Source organism: Pseudorasbora parva, chromosome 9 (genome assembly GCF_024679245.1).
Source record: "Pseudorasbora parva isolate DD20220531a chromosome 9, ASM2467924v1, whole genome shotgun sequence".
In the NCBI taxonomy this organism is placed as follows: domain Eukaryota; kingdom Metazoa; phylum Chordata; class Actinopteri; order Cypriniformes; family Gobionidae; genus Pseudorasbora; species Pseudorasbora parva.
The window spans coordinates 38,240,399-38,257,624 of record NC_090180.1 but is presented as its reverse complement, the minus strand read 5'-3'; the positions used below and the strand labels follow the sequence as shown (position 1 = coordinate 38,257,624).

At 38.4% G+C, this 17,226-nt stretch overlaps 2 protein-coding genes across 4 annotated transcripts in view; both read left to right on the top strand.

Annotated features, from left to right (window-relative positions):
* The first annotated feature begins 820 nt into the window (after positions 1–820).
* On the top strand, positions 821–5,325 carry LOC137089710 (guanylate-binding protein 2-like). 2 transcript variants are annotated; one of them, XM_067453272.1, is made up of 10 exons: positions 821–1,036; positions 1,126–1,253; positions 1,334–1,443; positions 1,528–1,727; positions 2,663–2,905; positions 3,029–3,177; positions 3,665–3,790; positions 4,103–4,315; positions 4,424–4,520; positions 4,723–5,325. In XM_067453272.1, exons 1-10 carry the CDS (start codon positions 847–849, stop codon positions 5,118–5,120), a joined length of 1,854 nt encoding a protein of 617 aa, XP_067309373.1. In that variant the 5' UTR covers positions 821–846; the 3' UTR covers positions 5,121–5,325. The 2 variants fall into 2 exon arrangements, with proteins under 2 accessions (XP_067309373.1, XP_067309372.1); XM_067453271.1 differs by having other exon boundaries at positions 4,418–4,520.
* A 5,535-nt stretch (positions 5,326–10,860) lies between these two features.
* LOC137089055 (guanylate-binding protein 2-like) overlaps positions 10,861–17,226 on the top strand; it is an 86,269-nt gene continuing 79,903 nt past the window's right edge. For both annotated transcript variants that reach the window (XM_067452495.1, XM_067452497.1), the window contains exon 1: positions 10,861–10,972. The gene's annotated coding sequence lies outside the window, so the exon portion shown is untranslated. The remainder of the gene's footprint in view (positions 10,973–17,226) is intronic.

The following is a 17,226-nucleotide window of genomic DNA, read 5'->3' as shown; positions in this document are numbered from 1 at the left end:
AGCCGTTTCAGGGGAAATTAAGTCAACACATTGAATAATTCCGCGTTTCAAGGCACTTCAGTGGGCCTTTAAAGGAACTGTATGTAAGAAATGTATTTCAATTAATCATAAAATGGCCCTGATATGTCATTAGACATTAAGAAATCATGTTCATTTCAAATACTTATATCACTGACAACAGTAGTCCGGCCAGGATATGGTCATTTAAAAGTTGTTGTTTCAGCTCTCAACTTATGTTGATGTTGACATGCTGTGTTTGGCCTGAAGCCCCACCCTCCACCTATCGACCAATCACACAGTCAGTAGTGTTTCGGCATCCGGGTTGCCAGATCTGCTCTAGTTACCTCAGCTGCAGCTACAAACGTTCCTGCTGGATCCTGCAGCCTATCTGGCAACCTCAAGTCAGGGGGGAAGGGGAGAGGGGGTACACCGCTCTACAGTCATTTGAAAGTGATTGCAGTACCAGTTTTGGCCACAATCTTACACTTCCATTAAAAATCAGAAAGTCAAGGTTACTCTAAGACATTGACCTTTACCCCTTCTCAATATGTGATCAAGTAAAATAATAAAACCAACCAAATAAACCAAATATTCTAATTCTTGTAAAGAAATAAAGCATGCAAGTTTTAAGAACATAATTAAATAGATGAACAGTCCCTGGTGTATGAAGGACCATAATGACAATAACATACCAGTGATCATTTCATACTATTTTTAAAGAGATACATTTTCATGAAGTATGTTTTGTCCTTAGGTTTTATACATTTTGTTTATAGTATTCTGTTTACAGTAACCAAATAATTATTTTTAACCTTCAGCAAACAGGAAGAGCTAGAGAGAGCCATCATGTCTAATGCCAGATTAATGTCTTCACCCATTTGTTTGGTGGAGAATGTGAAGGGATCTCTCTGCGTCTGTAAGGATGCCATTGAGCTCCTGAGTAGAATCAAGGAGCCGGTGGTGGTGGTGTCTGTGGTGGGACTCTACCGTACGGGGAAGTCCTACCTTATGAACCGCCTGGCAGGACAACAGTCAGGTGAAAGAATTGTGTAGAAATGCCAAATTAATGTATGAATATTAGCTACATCATGCTAATAATTATAATAAAACCTGTTATTGTCTCAGGCTTTGCTCTCGGCAACACCATTGAGTCGAAAACCAAAGGCATCTGGATGTGGTGTGTCCCTCACCCCCAAAAGAATGGACAAACTCTGGTGCTGCTGGACACAGAGGGACTCGGCGATGTGGACAAGGTGAGGACAGGGATTGAGCTGTAGACTTATTAATATTGTTATATGGTTGATGTTTGGATTTTGAAGACGGTGTGTTTCAGGGAGACTCTAAGAATGACAGCTGGATTTTCTGTCTGGCTGTTCTGCTCAGCAGCACTCTGGTGTACAACAGCCGCGGCACCATCGATAACAATGCTGTGGAAAATCTGCAGTATCCTTTAACCTGCCACATGTAAGACCCCTCTTTCATTTATACACCCTTTGCAAGAAGCTGTTATTTCTCAATGTGCTGCAGATATGTTAGTGAGCTCGCTGAGCAAATCAAAATCAGATCGGCAGAAGCAGGAGACGAAGAGGAAGAGGAGGATTCCAAATTTGTGCAGTTTTTCCCATCATTCATCTGGGTCGTCAGAGATTTCACCTTGGAACTGGAAATTGAGGGAAGGAAAGTGACTGGGGACGGGTACCTTGAGTTTGCCCTCCAGCTGAAGAAAGGTATTTTAGATAGACATACTGTAAACATCTAGCCTGACGTGGTCATACTCAATTCTAGTCAGAATATGAGTCTGAAAATGCTCCATTGGGCTGTGATTATGGGGCATATTTCAACCAAACCAGGAAAGATGTCAATTGGATAGACCTACAACCAATCAGAGCAACAAAGCGACACATTACGCTAGTTGTCAAATGTCAACAGAGCTCAACTGCACGGTGTTGCTAAGTCCGCATTTTTTACTGCGGGTTGTTTTACATGTCTGTGTGTTGAAGCGACTATTATGTGATATATAGACCCATGAGTGCAATTTTTAGCAGGCAACCTTGCCAAAATAACACACATTTTACCCCCCAGACACCTTTTTTTCCTCCGGAGAACCCCCCGAGAAGCTATTGTTTTGGGCTAGTAGTTGGCGGGTTTTGTTGTAAAAACTTTGCAACCCTGTCTGCACGTGCGCTGAAATAAATGATCTTTGCTTGTGTTGTAAAAAAATAAAATAATTTAATGATACACAGAGTACTTACCCAACATGATCATCATTTCTGAGAGAAATTGTGAAGGTGAATGCATATACAAACACGCTCTCTGTTTAAGATTTGAACAATATAATCCAAGCCCGTTTGATGACGTGCATGGTTACGTTACTGTTTATCATCTGTCCATCATCGTCTAAAGCCCGCCCTGATGATTTCATTGGTCCGAACAGTTTCTGTTGGGGGATAATTACTCCTCTATTGAGCGAGGCCAGACCAAACCGCCCGACCTAAAAGTTGTGGGTGGGGCTAAGTTTGGCTGGCATCCAGGCTAGTAAACATCAAGAACCAGTATATGCATTTAAATGAATAATGACTAAATATCAAGAACACAAAATGTTGACAGAATCTTCCTTAGTGCAATTTGTTAAAATGTTATTTTCTCCTAAAAACAAATTTAGGTGCGAGTAAGAAAATCAGCGACTACAACCTGCCCCGTCAATGCATCCGAACCTATTTCCCATCCCGGAACTGTTTCGTGTTCCCATCTCCAGCCTCGCCTGAAAACATGAAGCGCTTAGAAAGCTTGCAAGAACGGGATCTTGTACCAGATTTTCTGAAGGTCACGGATCGTTTTTGTGACCACATCTTTCATAAGAGTTTTGTGAAAACACTTAAAGGAGGACACAGGGTTACTGGCAAATGTGAGTGTTTACCAATGTAACAGTTATTGGAACATTTCAGTGTTCAGAGTGTGAACTTCAGACACATAAGCCTTTATATTTAAAAAGGTAAAAATATGTGGATGTGTTTGTGTGTGTTGTCAGTGCTCGGGCATCTGGTGCAGATTTATGTGGATACAATCAGCAGTGGGAAAGTGCCCTGCCTGGAGAATGCAGTGGTTGCTCTCGCAAATCTAGAGAACCAGGCAGCTGTTGAAGAAGCTTTGAAAGTGTATCAGAGTCGGATGGAAGAGGTAAGACACACACAATCTTAATTTTTGTGGCAAGCAGAGCAGGGCAGAGAGCTGTGTGAATGGAGTGATTCTCACAGAGGAGCTCTTTAAGGATAAAAAAAGAGTGACGACAATACAAGACGAGAGAGGACAAGGCCTGGACTTTACGTTGTGTTTTGTTTATGTTTGTGTCATCTGTGAGGGGCTGCTTTACTTTAATTTTGTTTGTTTATTTTTAGTTTACATTTTTATGCTAAACGTTCGCCGGTCCTGCCTCCTTCCTGCTGTTATTCAGCAAACTTTACTTATTTAAAGCTGCCTGTTCTTAGTGGGGTTTTTTTTTCTTTCTTGAGAGATCATTTGATTAATATAATGTTATGAATAATTAAATTATAAGTATACATATAGAGGTAATTTGCAGCAGGCAAAAGTTTAAAGCATCAAATGTTATTCATTTTGATAATATTCAGTAAATTAAGGCTAACAATGACAAAGCATGTCTTTGCAGGTGAAGAAAAAGTTCCCAGTAAATGATATTTCCTCGCAACACCAGAAGTTCAGCAGTCTGGCCACCTCTGAGTTCATGAAGCGCTCCTTTAAAGATGAAAAAGGAGAATTCCTAATAAAACTAATGGTGAGTTTCAAATGCACACTTATGTGCACACTCATAATGCAGATAAATTCTTAAATATGCTACAGTTTGTTAATTTAATCACTATGCATTATTTTTAATTATATTTAGCTAAAGTATTTAAAGGGATAGTTCACCCAAAAATGAAATTTTTATGTTTATCGACCCCACTGACATGCATTATACAAGCATTTTATTTTAGGTTACTTGGAGGGGGCACAGATGGTTATTTAGTCCCTAAACCAATAACTCAGCTAATATAACATTATTTTTTCCTGTGTGTATGTATGACGTATGTACTGTTTGTGTGTTTAGGAAAACATAGATGTACACTATATAGGCCTGCTGGAAGAGAATGTGAATGCATCAGAGAAAAAGTGCAGAGATATGCTGAAGAATCTGTTCTCTGACATGAATAAACGACTGCAGAATGGAGAGTACAGTAAGTCTGGAGGATATGAACTCTACTGCAGAGACAGAGACGCCATCGTTGAGAAGTACCGCAGAGAACCCAACAAAGGTGTATCGGTGAGGACACGTTCTGTGTTTTTATGAAATGCTTCTTTGAGTACACATAGGGTTATTATGAGTATCTCTTTAAATGAGGTGCAATGCTATGTTTATGTTCAGGCTGAGGCCATGCTGAATGAGTTTCTGAATGATCGAGGAGCTGAAGCAAAGAGCATTCTCTACACAGACACAAAACTCACTGAAAACGACAGAAAGATTCAAGGTAAATCTTTACCAACGTATTGAATATTTGTAATTCATTAGGCTGTTTCATCCTGGAGTATTTGTAATTGAAAAAATGCATATGCAATGGAAACCAAACCCAAATTCTTACTCAAGAGCATCCTCTTGGAGTTCAGGTTCTGGAGGTTTAGTTTCAGCAACATTTTTCACATAATTTCTCTAATTTTTATCTTGACTGACAGAGGAAAAGGAGAAGAATGCTCTGCTGGAACAGAAGTGTAAAGAGGAAGAGGAGAAACGCACTGAGAGTGAACGAATGATGGCGGCAGAAAAAGAGCGTCAGGAGGACCGAATGAGGCAGATGGAGGAGAAGTTCAACAAAGAGCTGGAGCAGCAGCAGCAGGAGATGGACAGAGCCATTGAGAGCAAATTGAAGGAGCAAGAAGAGATGCTAAACAAAGGCTTAAGAGAGAAAGCTGCATTTCTGGGCGAAGAGATAAAGAATCTTGAAAAAGAAAAGGAAGAGAAAAGTTCTGGCGGTTTAATGAAGGAATTAATAAAGCCTCTTATCAGCGCTGTATCACACACCCTTCCTTACATCCTCAAGTACAGGATCCAGAAGAAAAGACTCAAACTATAAATAGCCCTTCAATGCTTATCACTGTTAAATTACTAATTGATTAATTTATAGCTTATAAAACAATCATCAGTAGGTTTTTATTTAGTAAGATTATATTTAGTCGTGTCTTAATTCAAATGCTTATACTGTACACAATGTACTGAGTTGCTGGTGATGGGAAAATCCACTCTTTTATACATGTAGGACATGCAAGTTTGCCTGTATTTAGTAGACCATAATTTCTTACTATTTGTGTTTGGGTGTACCATTGCATTCTTCAAACAATCCGTTACAATCATTATATTAATCAAATTAAAATGAATTATTATTTAACTTGTAGGTTCATACATCTTGATGTCAGGTGTGAAGCACAGAACAAACTGAAGAATCAGAAAATCTCAATTGAACATAAACTTTAATGTGAACTCTCAGGAACAAGGCTGAACAGCAAGGAAAACACACTTAAACAAAATGGTTACCGGACAAAGAATTTTAAATGGGGAAGAACTTAGCAAACAGAAATGAGGTAACTGGATACAGCTGAACTAAACTAATGAAGGTAACCAAGGAAACAGACAAGTGGCGGGAAAACTAAGACAAAGGGGCAAACTGAAGTCAGAACAAACAGACATTTATATTTGACTCCAGCCTTTTAAAGCAGATGTAAACAAGTTCTACATTTCATTTTTTTAATTTAATTATATTATGAACAAGGGTGAGGATTCAGAATACAAGAAATGTCCAAAATGTTTTTAGAATGTCTGTTATATATGTGTAATATAAAGTATGAGATGAACATTACTTGGAGAGACTGTTCCAGAAAATCTTTAGTCATACCTAAAAAGCCATTGTTTTTTTTAAAATGCAATTGGTAACAAGTTGTCAAGTCAAATTTTATTTCTATAGGACCAGAGTTACGCCAAAGTGCTGTACAGTAAGACAATGTGCACATGAAGTAAGCATAAAAAGAAACGAGGCAGATACACAATAAACACATTATACAATCCAAAATAATAAATAACATAAAATCTTTCAATATCAATCTCAAAAGCCAGAGAGAACAATAGTACAAGCCCCTGCTCTTTCTCTAGCTGCCAATTGGATGGGGGGAGAGCCTGATTATTCCTAACACCTGAGGCCTCTGCCTATTTAAGTGCTGCTGGTGGCACTCCAGTATTGGTGGCCTACCTCAGGAAACTTTTGCGGCATCCCAATTTGCCTACTTACACTACGTCCTAAAAGTATGTACTCTTTTTGTGAAGAAAAGCATATAAATTGAAAAGAGAAGCAGGCCTTTCACTTTAAAATTACATGGAAAAATTCCCATCACTTTGATAGCACAGCTTTGTATATAGATCATAACAAATGTTGCTGCAAGCTTGGCAGTTAATAAACTAAATAAAATATATAGAGCCTGTTTTTAGGTGAGTGTGTGTGAATGATGTATATACTGTAAATTTTCATCTCAACAGTTTTGAGAGCATGGACACTGTAGCTACTGGGCTACATATATTAATAAATTAAATTAGCTCAATAGGGAATTATGGGGATTAATATTTAATTATTTATTATTAATCATAACTAGTTATGATCAAACAATAAATCTTCAAATCACCTAATAGGACATACCTAACCTAGGTATTTAAGCAATATAAATTTGTTTAACAACAATGGATTGCAATTAACGAATATCTATTAAATCATTACAGAATAACCTTTAAAGAATTAATTCAAAACTCATCTGATCCGTTCTTTTAACGAACGATCAGTACAATCTCTTATCAACTCTCAAAGCTTTTATTCTTTCTACCAAATCTCTGGGAAGGTTACTCCTCTGGCCACAAAGAGTAAACTTTCCGAGCTATTGGGATATTAGTTAAAGTATTCAAGGATACTTATGAGAGCTGCAGCTAGATCTGAACATTAAAGTTACTTATGTCTTGTGAGCAGTAACAATGACAATTAAACATGGATACAATGGTTTTAATAATTGATACTACGAATACATACGACTAGATAAAGAATACATGTATATACAGAATAACGACAGGTAACGAAATAGAAAAGGAGAAAGAAGAGAAAGGAAGGGTTCAGAATGGCATTTCACAAACATTACTACAGAGAGCCAGCAAAGAACAATATCACCTTAAACAGGGTTACTAGTCTTAAACGCATCTAAATTTCGCTGGAATTTATACTTGCATGGGTTGCTTTGTGTTGAGTATAAAAGAATGCGTGGGAGTCCAGCTCTTTACTTTCCTTAGTGACAGAAATATTACACAGTTGGTGAAATACAAGTGCTAATAATTTCCCATAAACCTTAATTGAATAATCACTAACAGTGAAGTTCCTTAAAAACTGATTTGTAGCCTACATTTAACATCTAGGATATCAAACCCTTGTAAAACTAGTAGAGGGATATTCAAATGCAAACTACAATATGCTTTATAAAATGTTACCAAAAAACAACAAATTAGCAGCAAGCCTGTAAGCTTAGTTGTTTTGATGCTTTTATACCAGCCTAGTTAAATAAAATCTTTATAAGAGTCTCCACATTTACGAGACCTCACTTGGAAAATAAAAATGTAGACTATATATTCCAAGGTGATTATAATGTGGCACTAATTACATTGATTAAATAGTTTACACTTGCTTGACCCCATTTGGGAAATTCAGATGTTTTTGTTTGCATTCAATATTTCATTTTTTAAATGAAAAATTTCATTTTTTCTACTTCAACATACTTGTCTACAATATAAAGAATACATATGTCTGCATTTAAGAAACACACGGGACAATTTATATCAAAAAAATGTTTCCTGAGATAGATCCCTTTGCTCCTTTTGTGGAGTGGAAGATGAGTCTGCCCCTCACCTTTTTGGGATTGTTTTCATGCAGTTACTTTTTTTTGGGGGGGAAGAAATTTAGTTTGTTTGTACGTATTTCTCTCTTAGACAATTTTTATTTGGAATTTAAGGATGTCCCATTTGTATTTTTTTTTGTATAACTCTGACAATAGTCTTAAAGACAAGTTTTTTTTTCCTTATAGATCTATTTATTTTTCTAGCTAGGTTTTTTTTTATACACAAGTGCAAATTTTTTTGTCTGTTAAACCTTTCTTTATTATTTGTTTGTTTGTTTAATTCATTTTGCTGCCTCTGTCTATTATTTATATTTGTTTTGTTGTTGTTGAATCCTTTTTGAACTGTGGCTGTTTGCTTTTGTATTTGTTCAATAAAAAAATTATAATAATATATTTTTTTAAAAAGTGACACCGTTGTCGCAAAAAACTTTGGCGATGACAGGAAGTGACGGCAAAAGTACGTTTTCACGCATGCGCAGAACAAATCGTGTTGCCGGTACGGATCGAGTAGTTACACGAAGGACTCAGTCCTTGGTTGAATTCCGAGGATCCTCGACATTGGAACAGTCCTTCGTCGGATGTCGATGACGTGGCATCCTTAGAATTCTGGCTTCCGAGGATCCTTCCTTGACATTGAGAAACGCCTAGAGACTCAAAAGTCACGGCAACCCGTCAAAATAAAAGTTTGATTTAAACGTGAATAAATTGACCGAATATATTAGGTTTGTAGTTGTCATTGTTGCCAATTTTAACACATTTGTGTATTGTACCATTTGTCAAGCAATAAAAATGATTGTTTTAACAGTCTAAACATGCATTCTTCATTTGTTCTTTCATGATTTTCTAGTTTTACAGTAGGCTAATGCACAGGAGAATTTTTAAGAACAACCCAGCAAGAATAACCCAGAATAGCAAAGCCATTAATGGTAAAAAATTGACTATATTTTGGGTTTTCTCAACAGCCCAGCCTGCTGGGTTAAAATGCCACTGGGTTAATTTAACCCAGCATGTGTTCTGTCCAATATTTACCCAGCGCTGGGTTGCCAATTGGGTTGTTTTTAACCCAGCCATTTTTAGAGTGTATTTTCCGGCATCATCGGGGTTAAGGCTTAATCGGCTTAAGCCCAGGTAAACCCGCGCATAAATGCTGCCTAGCCCCCGATAATCTAATGGTCTCACAATTAAGAAATGAAGAGGGCTATTTATTTACATATACTGAATTTTTAAAGAAATTTGGTATTCCAATATCTTGACAGTTTGCTAATAGTACAATATTTTCACAAGCCAGTGAATTAGTAGGTTTCAATAGTTGCTTTGCACAGTGCGTGACATTTTATCTTTATTATAATCAATATATGCGGCTAGAGTTTTGACACTGAGTCAGTGGGCTCAAATCAAGCAGAGATACTTGTCAAGCAGAAATGTGGCTAACTCTGCATCGGTTTTTAAAGGAACTGTAAATGTATTTCGATTAATCATAAAATGATATGTCACTAGACATTAAGAAATCATGTTAATTTCAAATAGCCTACTTATATCTCTGACAACAGTAGTCCGGCCAGGATATTGTTTAAAAGTTGTTGTTGCAGCCCTCAACTGATGTTGATGTTGACATGTTGTGTTTTGGCCTGAAGCTCCACCCTCCACCTATCGACCAATCACGGAGTCAGTAGTGTTTCAGCATCCGGGTTGCCAGATCTGTTCTAGTTACCACAGCTGCAGACATTCCTGCTGGATCCTGCAGCCTATCTGGCAACCTCGAGTCAGGGAGAGGGGGAGAGGACATTCTTACATACAATTCCTTTAATCCTTTCAGGACACGTAGCTCCCTCCACCTCGGAATGCTGCTCCGATATTTACGACATTTGTTTTATTTTGGCTTTGTCTAATTCTATCTTTTTGTCTTTTTTTTAATTGTCTTTAGTCTTTTTCCGTTTACCTGTCTTTATTTTGTGAGCAGGTGCCGTTCAAGGAATCTGCAGTTTGGATTGTTTGTCCACTGTAATCACAGCTGCTTGCACACTGGTAATCTTGAATTTGAATGCCTGACTGTATGCAGTGTGCATGAGAGGAGGTTGTGATCAACATGCACACAAGCTTGATTGACACGGCTAAGACACTCCTCCTGGCTCTGATTTGTTGTTTCTTACCGGGAGCTGTGTATTTCTGCAAATGGCAATAGGACCACTGGGCGGAGCTTGATTTTTTCCCCCACAGATTATCTCTCTTATATTCTACTGTCAGGACATAATGACAGGTTAACAAATATGTAAATACATTTTTACAAAAGTTACCTACTGCATATTTAAACCAGATTAAACACTGTCATCAGTTAAAAGTAAAAGATATTTCTAAGCTAATCTGATCATTTAGCTTTTCTGAACATTTTTGGCTTTCAAATCACAAGTAGTGACCTATTAAAATGTATTGCCCCACTAAATAAATCTTTGAGCATTCTGTTCATAACATGTTAAAATATAATTATCCTAGAGCAAGCAATTGGTTTCTGAACAATAATCAAACAAAAAAGATTAAGGTTTGTCATAGCACACCGCGTGTATGCTGTAGGGGGCATTCTCGTGAAGTAATAAAGCTAATAGCAAATATTATTAACTTACCTTACCGACAGGCAGATGAAGTAAATGTCTTTAAAACTAGTCAGTGAGGCCTTTAGGGTTGTTTGCTTTGTAATGTTCTTCTCAAAACAACTGTCGACAGGCTCCTCCTGTGCGATCCCATCTTATCGTCAATAAATGGCAAGACGAGGCGCGTTCTCTCATTGGCGAATCAGTGAAGCTGACACGAAAGTGAAACTAAAAGCGAAACAACGCTGGTTCGGTTTGGATAGTTTCCTTGAAATCAACCGTTTGACGTCAACTCGGCTTTAAATCTACATGGGCGCTGGGCGGATACTGAAAAACAACACCAATGTAAATAAAACCTGGGATTCCTTTCAGTGCTCAGTGAGAAGCCTATCGTGGAGGGAAGAGCTTCATACACTTGGAGTCAGGTAAGTGAACTTTCTTGGCCTTTGTTCATTTATTAAAAATACTTTTTAATGATTTAGCCTACATTTTATTCACAATGCGATTTTTATTGACATCAACCTAATATATTTTAATTTAGGCTAATTATTATAACACTATTATTTAAATAATTATTAGCCTATTTAACGCACATTAATGGAGATTCTAAATATGTGAATATCCGAAGGCTTTGAAACCTGTGTCTGATTAGCCTGTTCCTGAGACAGTGGCGTAACTTACTAATGATGGGCCCCAGTGCAGGCTATGGGCCCCAGGGGCTGCACCCTAACCCACCACGTTAAAAAATTATTTAGAAAAAAAGTTACCTGGTTGCCTTAAAATTTTGAGTTAATTGAAATTAAAATTTTGAGTTAATACAATAAACATTTTTTGAGATTCGACAACCTTTATTAAAATATTATTAAAAGATTTTATAAGCACATTGGGTAATTGTGTGTTTTATTTCTGATGATGCAGTGAAACATGCCAAATAGTGCTATTTTCATGATTTATCAATTTTTTTATGTGGTTCAGATACAATAATATTTTGAGTTTGTATTTATTAAACTAATTTCCTTCATTGTATCAACTCAAAGTTTTAATTTCAATAAACTCACAATTTTGAGGCAACCCGGTTACTTACTTTTTTTAAGTTAAACCAACAAAAAACAACCAAATTTTTTTACAGTGTAGCCTATGTAACACTTTAGGTTTAGGTTTCATTTCTATATCAGGATATTGGTTGTTTATTTACAAATCAAATATTAATGGCTTATTCTGTGTCACCATATGGCCTACATCCCTTAGGCTAATCGTAAAAAAGACAGTCTTTTATAATCACTAAGATTCCAAATGTGGGTTATTTAGGAGGGTTCAGGGACATGCTCCCCCGAGAAAATTTTGATTTCTATGTTCTGAAGGCCAAAAAAGTAGATAACGATATTACTAGAGACTCATCAAGATGTACATTTTTTACTTTTTGTGTGAGTTAGTCCGTTCAAACGCAAGACTTGAAAGAGAATTCAATATTTCCACATATTACTGTCAGACTGCGCGCTTTTGTATGAGTGCACACACTGCACAGAGACAGATGTTCTCATTCGCGTCTTCTGGCACTACACGCCTTTGATGATGGTGAAAATGACTGTCCATATTCAAACTTAAGGCAGCACTCACATGCATTGAACAAAGTTTATAAAGAGAGACAGTTTTTCCCACGTTTTTCTTTTATAATCGCTGGTGTTAGTGTATCCTGAGGAGCCAGTGCGTGTATCCATCAAGAGAAACATAAACAAAGTTAATGACATTTTTCAAGTTACAACCCTATGGTTACAACCCATAGATGCATCATCAGATGTGAGATGAACCACATTCTTTAGACAAGCACGCAGGTCGCGGTTTCTGTTTGCGTCATCACATTTCGGACGTATTGTTTCGGTGATGAAAGTCTTTCGGCCGAGAATGCACATGATCCATTTTCGGCCTAATATTTGGTGCATCCCTAATTAAAATAATGAATAATAATAATAATAATTTATATTATGGGCTATTATTTAAACATAAATATAAAACGAAATAGGCTACGGTTTCTTTAACCCTCTGGCTGAAGAACGCACCGGCGAGTTCTGATGTTTTTTTCCCCTCACGAGTCATGACGGGGGATATAATTTGCAATACTCCGTAATTTTTGGCCATACAGATAAATGTGAGACATAATTATAAACTATTAATTGTCTACTTTTATTTGTGTACACTCACATAACAGCAAAACTTTGTGCTTTAGTAAAATAAATTTAAAAAAGGTGCGCTTTCTGTCTGCGAAAATCTGAAACACGTTGAATACATGACATAAACATGAAACATACGTCTAAAGAAAGCTTGAAATTGCTAGATGTAAATCAAATAATTCACATTTTATAGTGAATTGTGGAGCTCACTTAGCCTAGAAATCTAGACGCACCCTAGCGGCAGCACATTTAATTTGCCCGCAAGTGTGGTCTAGCAACTCTCAATTCCTATCTGAGCTGTATTCCTCAGAATCTGGACGGCCCAATCACATCGTGTAGGTAGGCTATAGAGTCGGCGGGCGGGCCATAATGACGACGGCTGAGTTGCGTTTGCGTGCTTCTAGTAACACAGAAACTGGCGAACGGTGGCGATCTTTCGAATCAGCTCTGACCGTGACTCTGGAAGACTTGGAGTTAAGCTTTCCTCTGAGAAAAGAACAAAGAGCGGCACTGAAGTCATTCTTAAAAAGGGAAGATGTGTTCGGAGTTTAGCCGACCGGATACGGCAAATGTTAAATCAGTCAGCGAGCTCCCCTTCACCATCGTTGCTTCGGTTGGTTGTAGCGCTATCCTATCGCGTGCAGAGGGAGTTTGAAAGACAACCGTTTATCCCGCCCCTCGGATTGAGCCCTGTCTATGGTGAGTTTCCAGAAACAAATTCTGAGACCACCCACAGTTTTTACACCCATGGTATGATCACGTTTTAACAAGTAATTAATTTTAAACAACAATAATCTGGGGCGGTGGGTCCGTCTGTGCTCTTTGACGGTAAAGGGGGGTTCTACTACATCACCTGTCTGGTCGCCACCGACAATATAATGACGTCACATATTTTCCGACCCAACTTTGTTTCAGCCCCCCCGGAATTAAACGGCTTCCAGCGCGCCTGTATTTAAATGACATCCATGTAGGTTATTGTATATTACTGTCAGTGAAGTTATGTTTGCAATACTTATAGTAATTATGTAGAAAACTAGCAAGTGCAGCTTAGTGACAATATTAATAATATTTACAAAATAAATATTAGTTGATAAGATTGATACTAAGTAATTTTATTTTGTTTGACAACTTATTGGCTGAGATAAGAAGACTAACCTCTATAGCCTACTGGGCTTTCTTTCAATTTTCTTCCTTTCTTTTTTTCTCTTTTTCCGTCCCTGCATCCGCGGGTTTAGACCATAGACTGTAAAAAAAGATTTTGTACCATTTTTGTAATATTATTTAGTAATTTCTAGTAATATGTTTCATCATGAATTATTGAACGCTTTTGAAGTATGTTGAATTTAATTGTATGAATTACTTGATTTATGTATTGCTGTAGCCTATTACTTAATCTCATTGTAGAATATATATAATTTTTAATTTTTTCCCTCTTTTTTTCTCTCTCTTTTTTTATTTTTATTTTATTTTATTTTTATTTTTATTTATTTTTATTTTATTTTTTCTCTTCTTTTCCTTTTTTCTTTTTTCTGCCCTTTTTTTCCTCTTTTTGTTTCTCTCTCTCTCTCTCTCTCTCTCTCTCTCTCTCTCTCTCTCTCTCTCTCTCTCTCTCTCTCTCTCTCTCTCTCTCTCACACACAGAATGACCAGGTGTCTGTAATTAGATCAATTAATGGTTGGTTAGAAATGAGCTTGAGATGTTGTTTGTTATACACACCCTGACGAAGGCATGTAAAGGTGCAACGCGTAGGTGTGTCACCAATTTTTAATTGTTCAAGCCATGAACAAATAAAGGCTTTTTAACTTTCTCAATACACCCATTGAGTGCCTTGGAATACTTTTTCTTTTAGACTTAACTATCCCACACAACCAAAGAGCACCGATACTTTACACCCTGTGCAGCACTTCTTGCATTCCTTTGCTTTGATGAATATAGCCTAGCCATTTAAATTGTTCTGTGTCGGCCACGCATTCAGCCTTTGGAGTATCGATCTTTCGGTGACTGTCGTCAGTGAACATTCATTCATTCATTCATTCATATAAAAAACTTTATTTTAGCATCTAAGTCAGCAGTTTTCGTTTATTTGCATTTTTTCTTATAATTCTGAGTGACATATGTCACATTTGATTTAGCCTATTTATATCGGGTGAGCAGGAGTGAATTTTACGCGCGAGCGGAATGGTGCGGTGCAGAATAGCGGGAGCGCGACGAAACTACAGCCCGCAGATTATATTTTGAAGGCTATTTAAAGAAAGTGTATTAAAAAAAGAAAGAAAGAAACAGCGGAAAGGGCGATAATGGACTGATTCCTCTTCTTAAGAGAATGGTTAAGAAATAAATAGCATTTAAAAATTGGGAAATTCAAGTTCATCTTGCTTGCTCAGGGTAGGGAACTGGGAATTGTGCATGAATCTGAATAAATCTGTATTTAAACTGGGTCATTAATGTAGTAGGAATGTGAAATTATTTTTTGAATTTGGTGCTTTCTAGACTGAGAAAAGACAGAAAATGTATTTTTGTCTCAAGGGGATGGAAGACAACAATTCCCAGAATGCTTCGCTGCCCTAAAATCAGTTCAGTTGGAGAACAGACACTAATTAAATACTGAATGTGTCTGTTCAATAAAATGAATGAGTAACCGTGCGAGGGGCATCTTCATAAATTATCTCTAAGCAGCTAAAAAATCTAATAACTAAAACACGTGTCCTGTCTACCACCCCTAACTCCCACCAGTTCCCCAAACGAAGTGTGAAACTTTGAAACCCCACGAATGATCATGCAACATGCAGTCGAATTTGACTTCCTCTTATCCAACCTAACTAGATCCCAAGTACTGTCAAACCCGTCAAATATTTGACTTAGTTTATGTACTTTCAAGCAAACATATTATTTATTTCAAACAATTCCTTGTGTCAATCCCGAAATTCACACATTTTAGTAAACAATAACAATGACGAAAAGAGGCTGACCAAAGTCCAAAATATGATAAATAAAATTATGCTTTTCTCAAACCAGCTTTTAAATATATAATCCACCCTTGACATAAAAAAATAAAAACACTCACCCATGTTTCTTTGGTTCCCTTATCGAGGGAACTTCCCACTGCGTCGAAACGCTTTGGGGATGCTCCCTAAGCATCAGCGAATCTGAAGCCTGAATAAACACTAGTCCAATCCGATTGGTCGTGCGTGATGACGTCATTGTGACGGCGTACCCGGAAGTATAAAAGGGGGGCCGGCGCATAATGGCGGCAGTTATTGCTCTTCAGCATAGCGCTCTCTGTTTGGTCTGTCTATTTACTGTTGTCTGTCCAGTTGCGAGTGTGTGTGTGAAAGATTTATTTAAAAAGTATGGAAGAGAGAAGGAGTGCATTTAGGCAGTGTGTGCATCCGTGTCCCCGTTACATCTCGGGATCGGATACACACCTGTTATGTGTGCAGTGTCTGGGTGTTCAGCACGCTCGGGCGGCTCTCGAGGGAGCCGTCTGTGAACACTGCGAGCTGCTGACACTCAGACTGCTCCGCTCTCGGCTGGCGATGAGACCGGCCAGCCTCGTGAGCCCCGTGGTTCTGGACCCGCGGTCGCTGAGGCGGCTCGGCGTCGCAGATCATGGGGCTCACAGCGGGACTTGTCAGAGGGTTTCGGGACTGCCGCGGCACTTTCCCAATCCTCCCCTGACAGTTCCGACGATCTTCCTCCCCGTGTGGAAGCCCGCTTGGCGGCATCTTCCCCCGGGTTGGAGGGTCCGATGCTTGAGCTGTCTGATTCTGAGGAATTAGATGTGCTCAGCATCGAGGCGGGTGACGTTAAAACACCATACACACTGCTTCACTCATAAAATAAGGTGCTCAGGCAGTCCCCGAGGGGGCTGCCTGTAGTAACCCGGTGTTCTCCGTTCCCGTGCGGAAGCCCGCGATGCGGCTCTTCCCCGGGAGGGAGAACCAGATGCTTGAGCGATCTGATTCCGAAGAATTAGATGTGCTCAGCGTCGACGGAGTGAAGCAAACGAGAGCCCGCCACCTTATAATGCAGGCTCGATCTCGCGTTGCCGAGGCAGCGCGTGCATTAAGGGTCTGCAACAGAAGTGAACACACGCTATATGTGTACATGTGATACTGTTTAGCGAGGCTTGCAGTCAGCCCCTGAGGGTGCTGGCTGTGGTCGTTGAGAAATGTCTCGTAGCGTACAGAAACGTGCGTTTTCGAGTGTTTCAGCCTCGCGCCTGTGGCTTTCATCTCGAGGGATGAAAGCCAAATATGTTGGGAACGATTCGAATCTCGCGTTGCTGAGGCAGCGTGTAGATGACGAGTAGTTGAATACATATTTAAACAGTATGGTCTGGTGATTAGGGCTGCATTTAATTCTGAGGAATTTAAATTAAACATTATCTGACTTTGAGGAGTTAGATATGTCTATTCGGCCTATCATTCAGCATGTTCACGTGATGGGTGATTATGGTGGCATTTATTTCTGAGGAATTAAATGGGATTTATCTAACTTTGAGTAGTTAG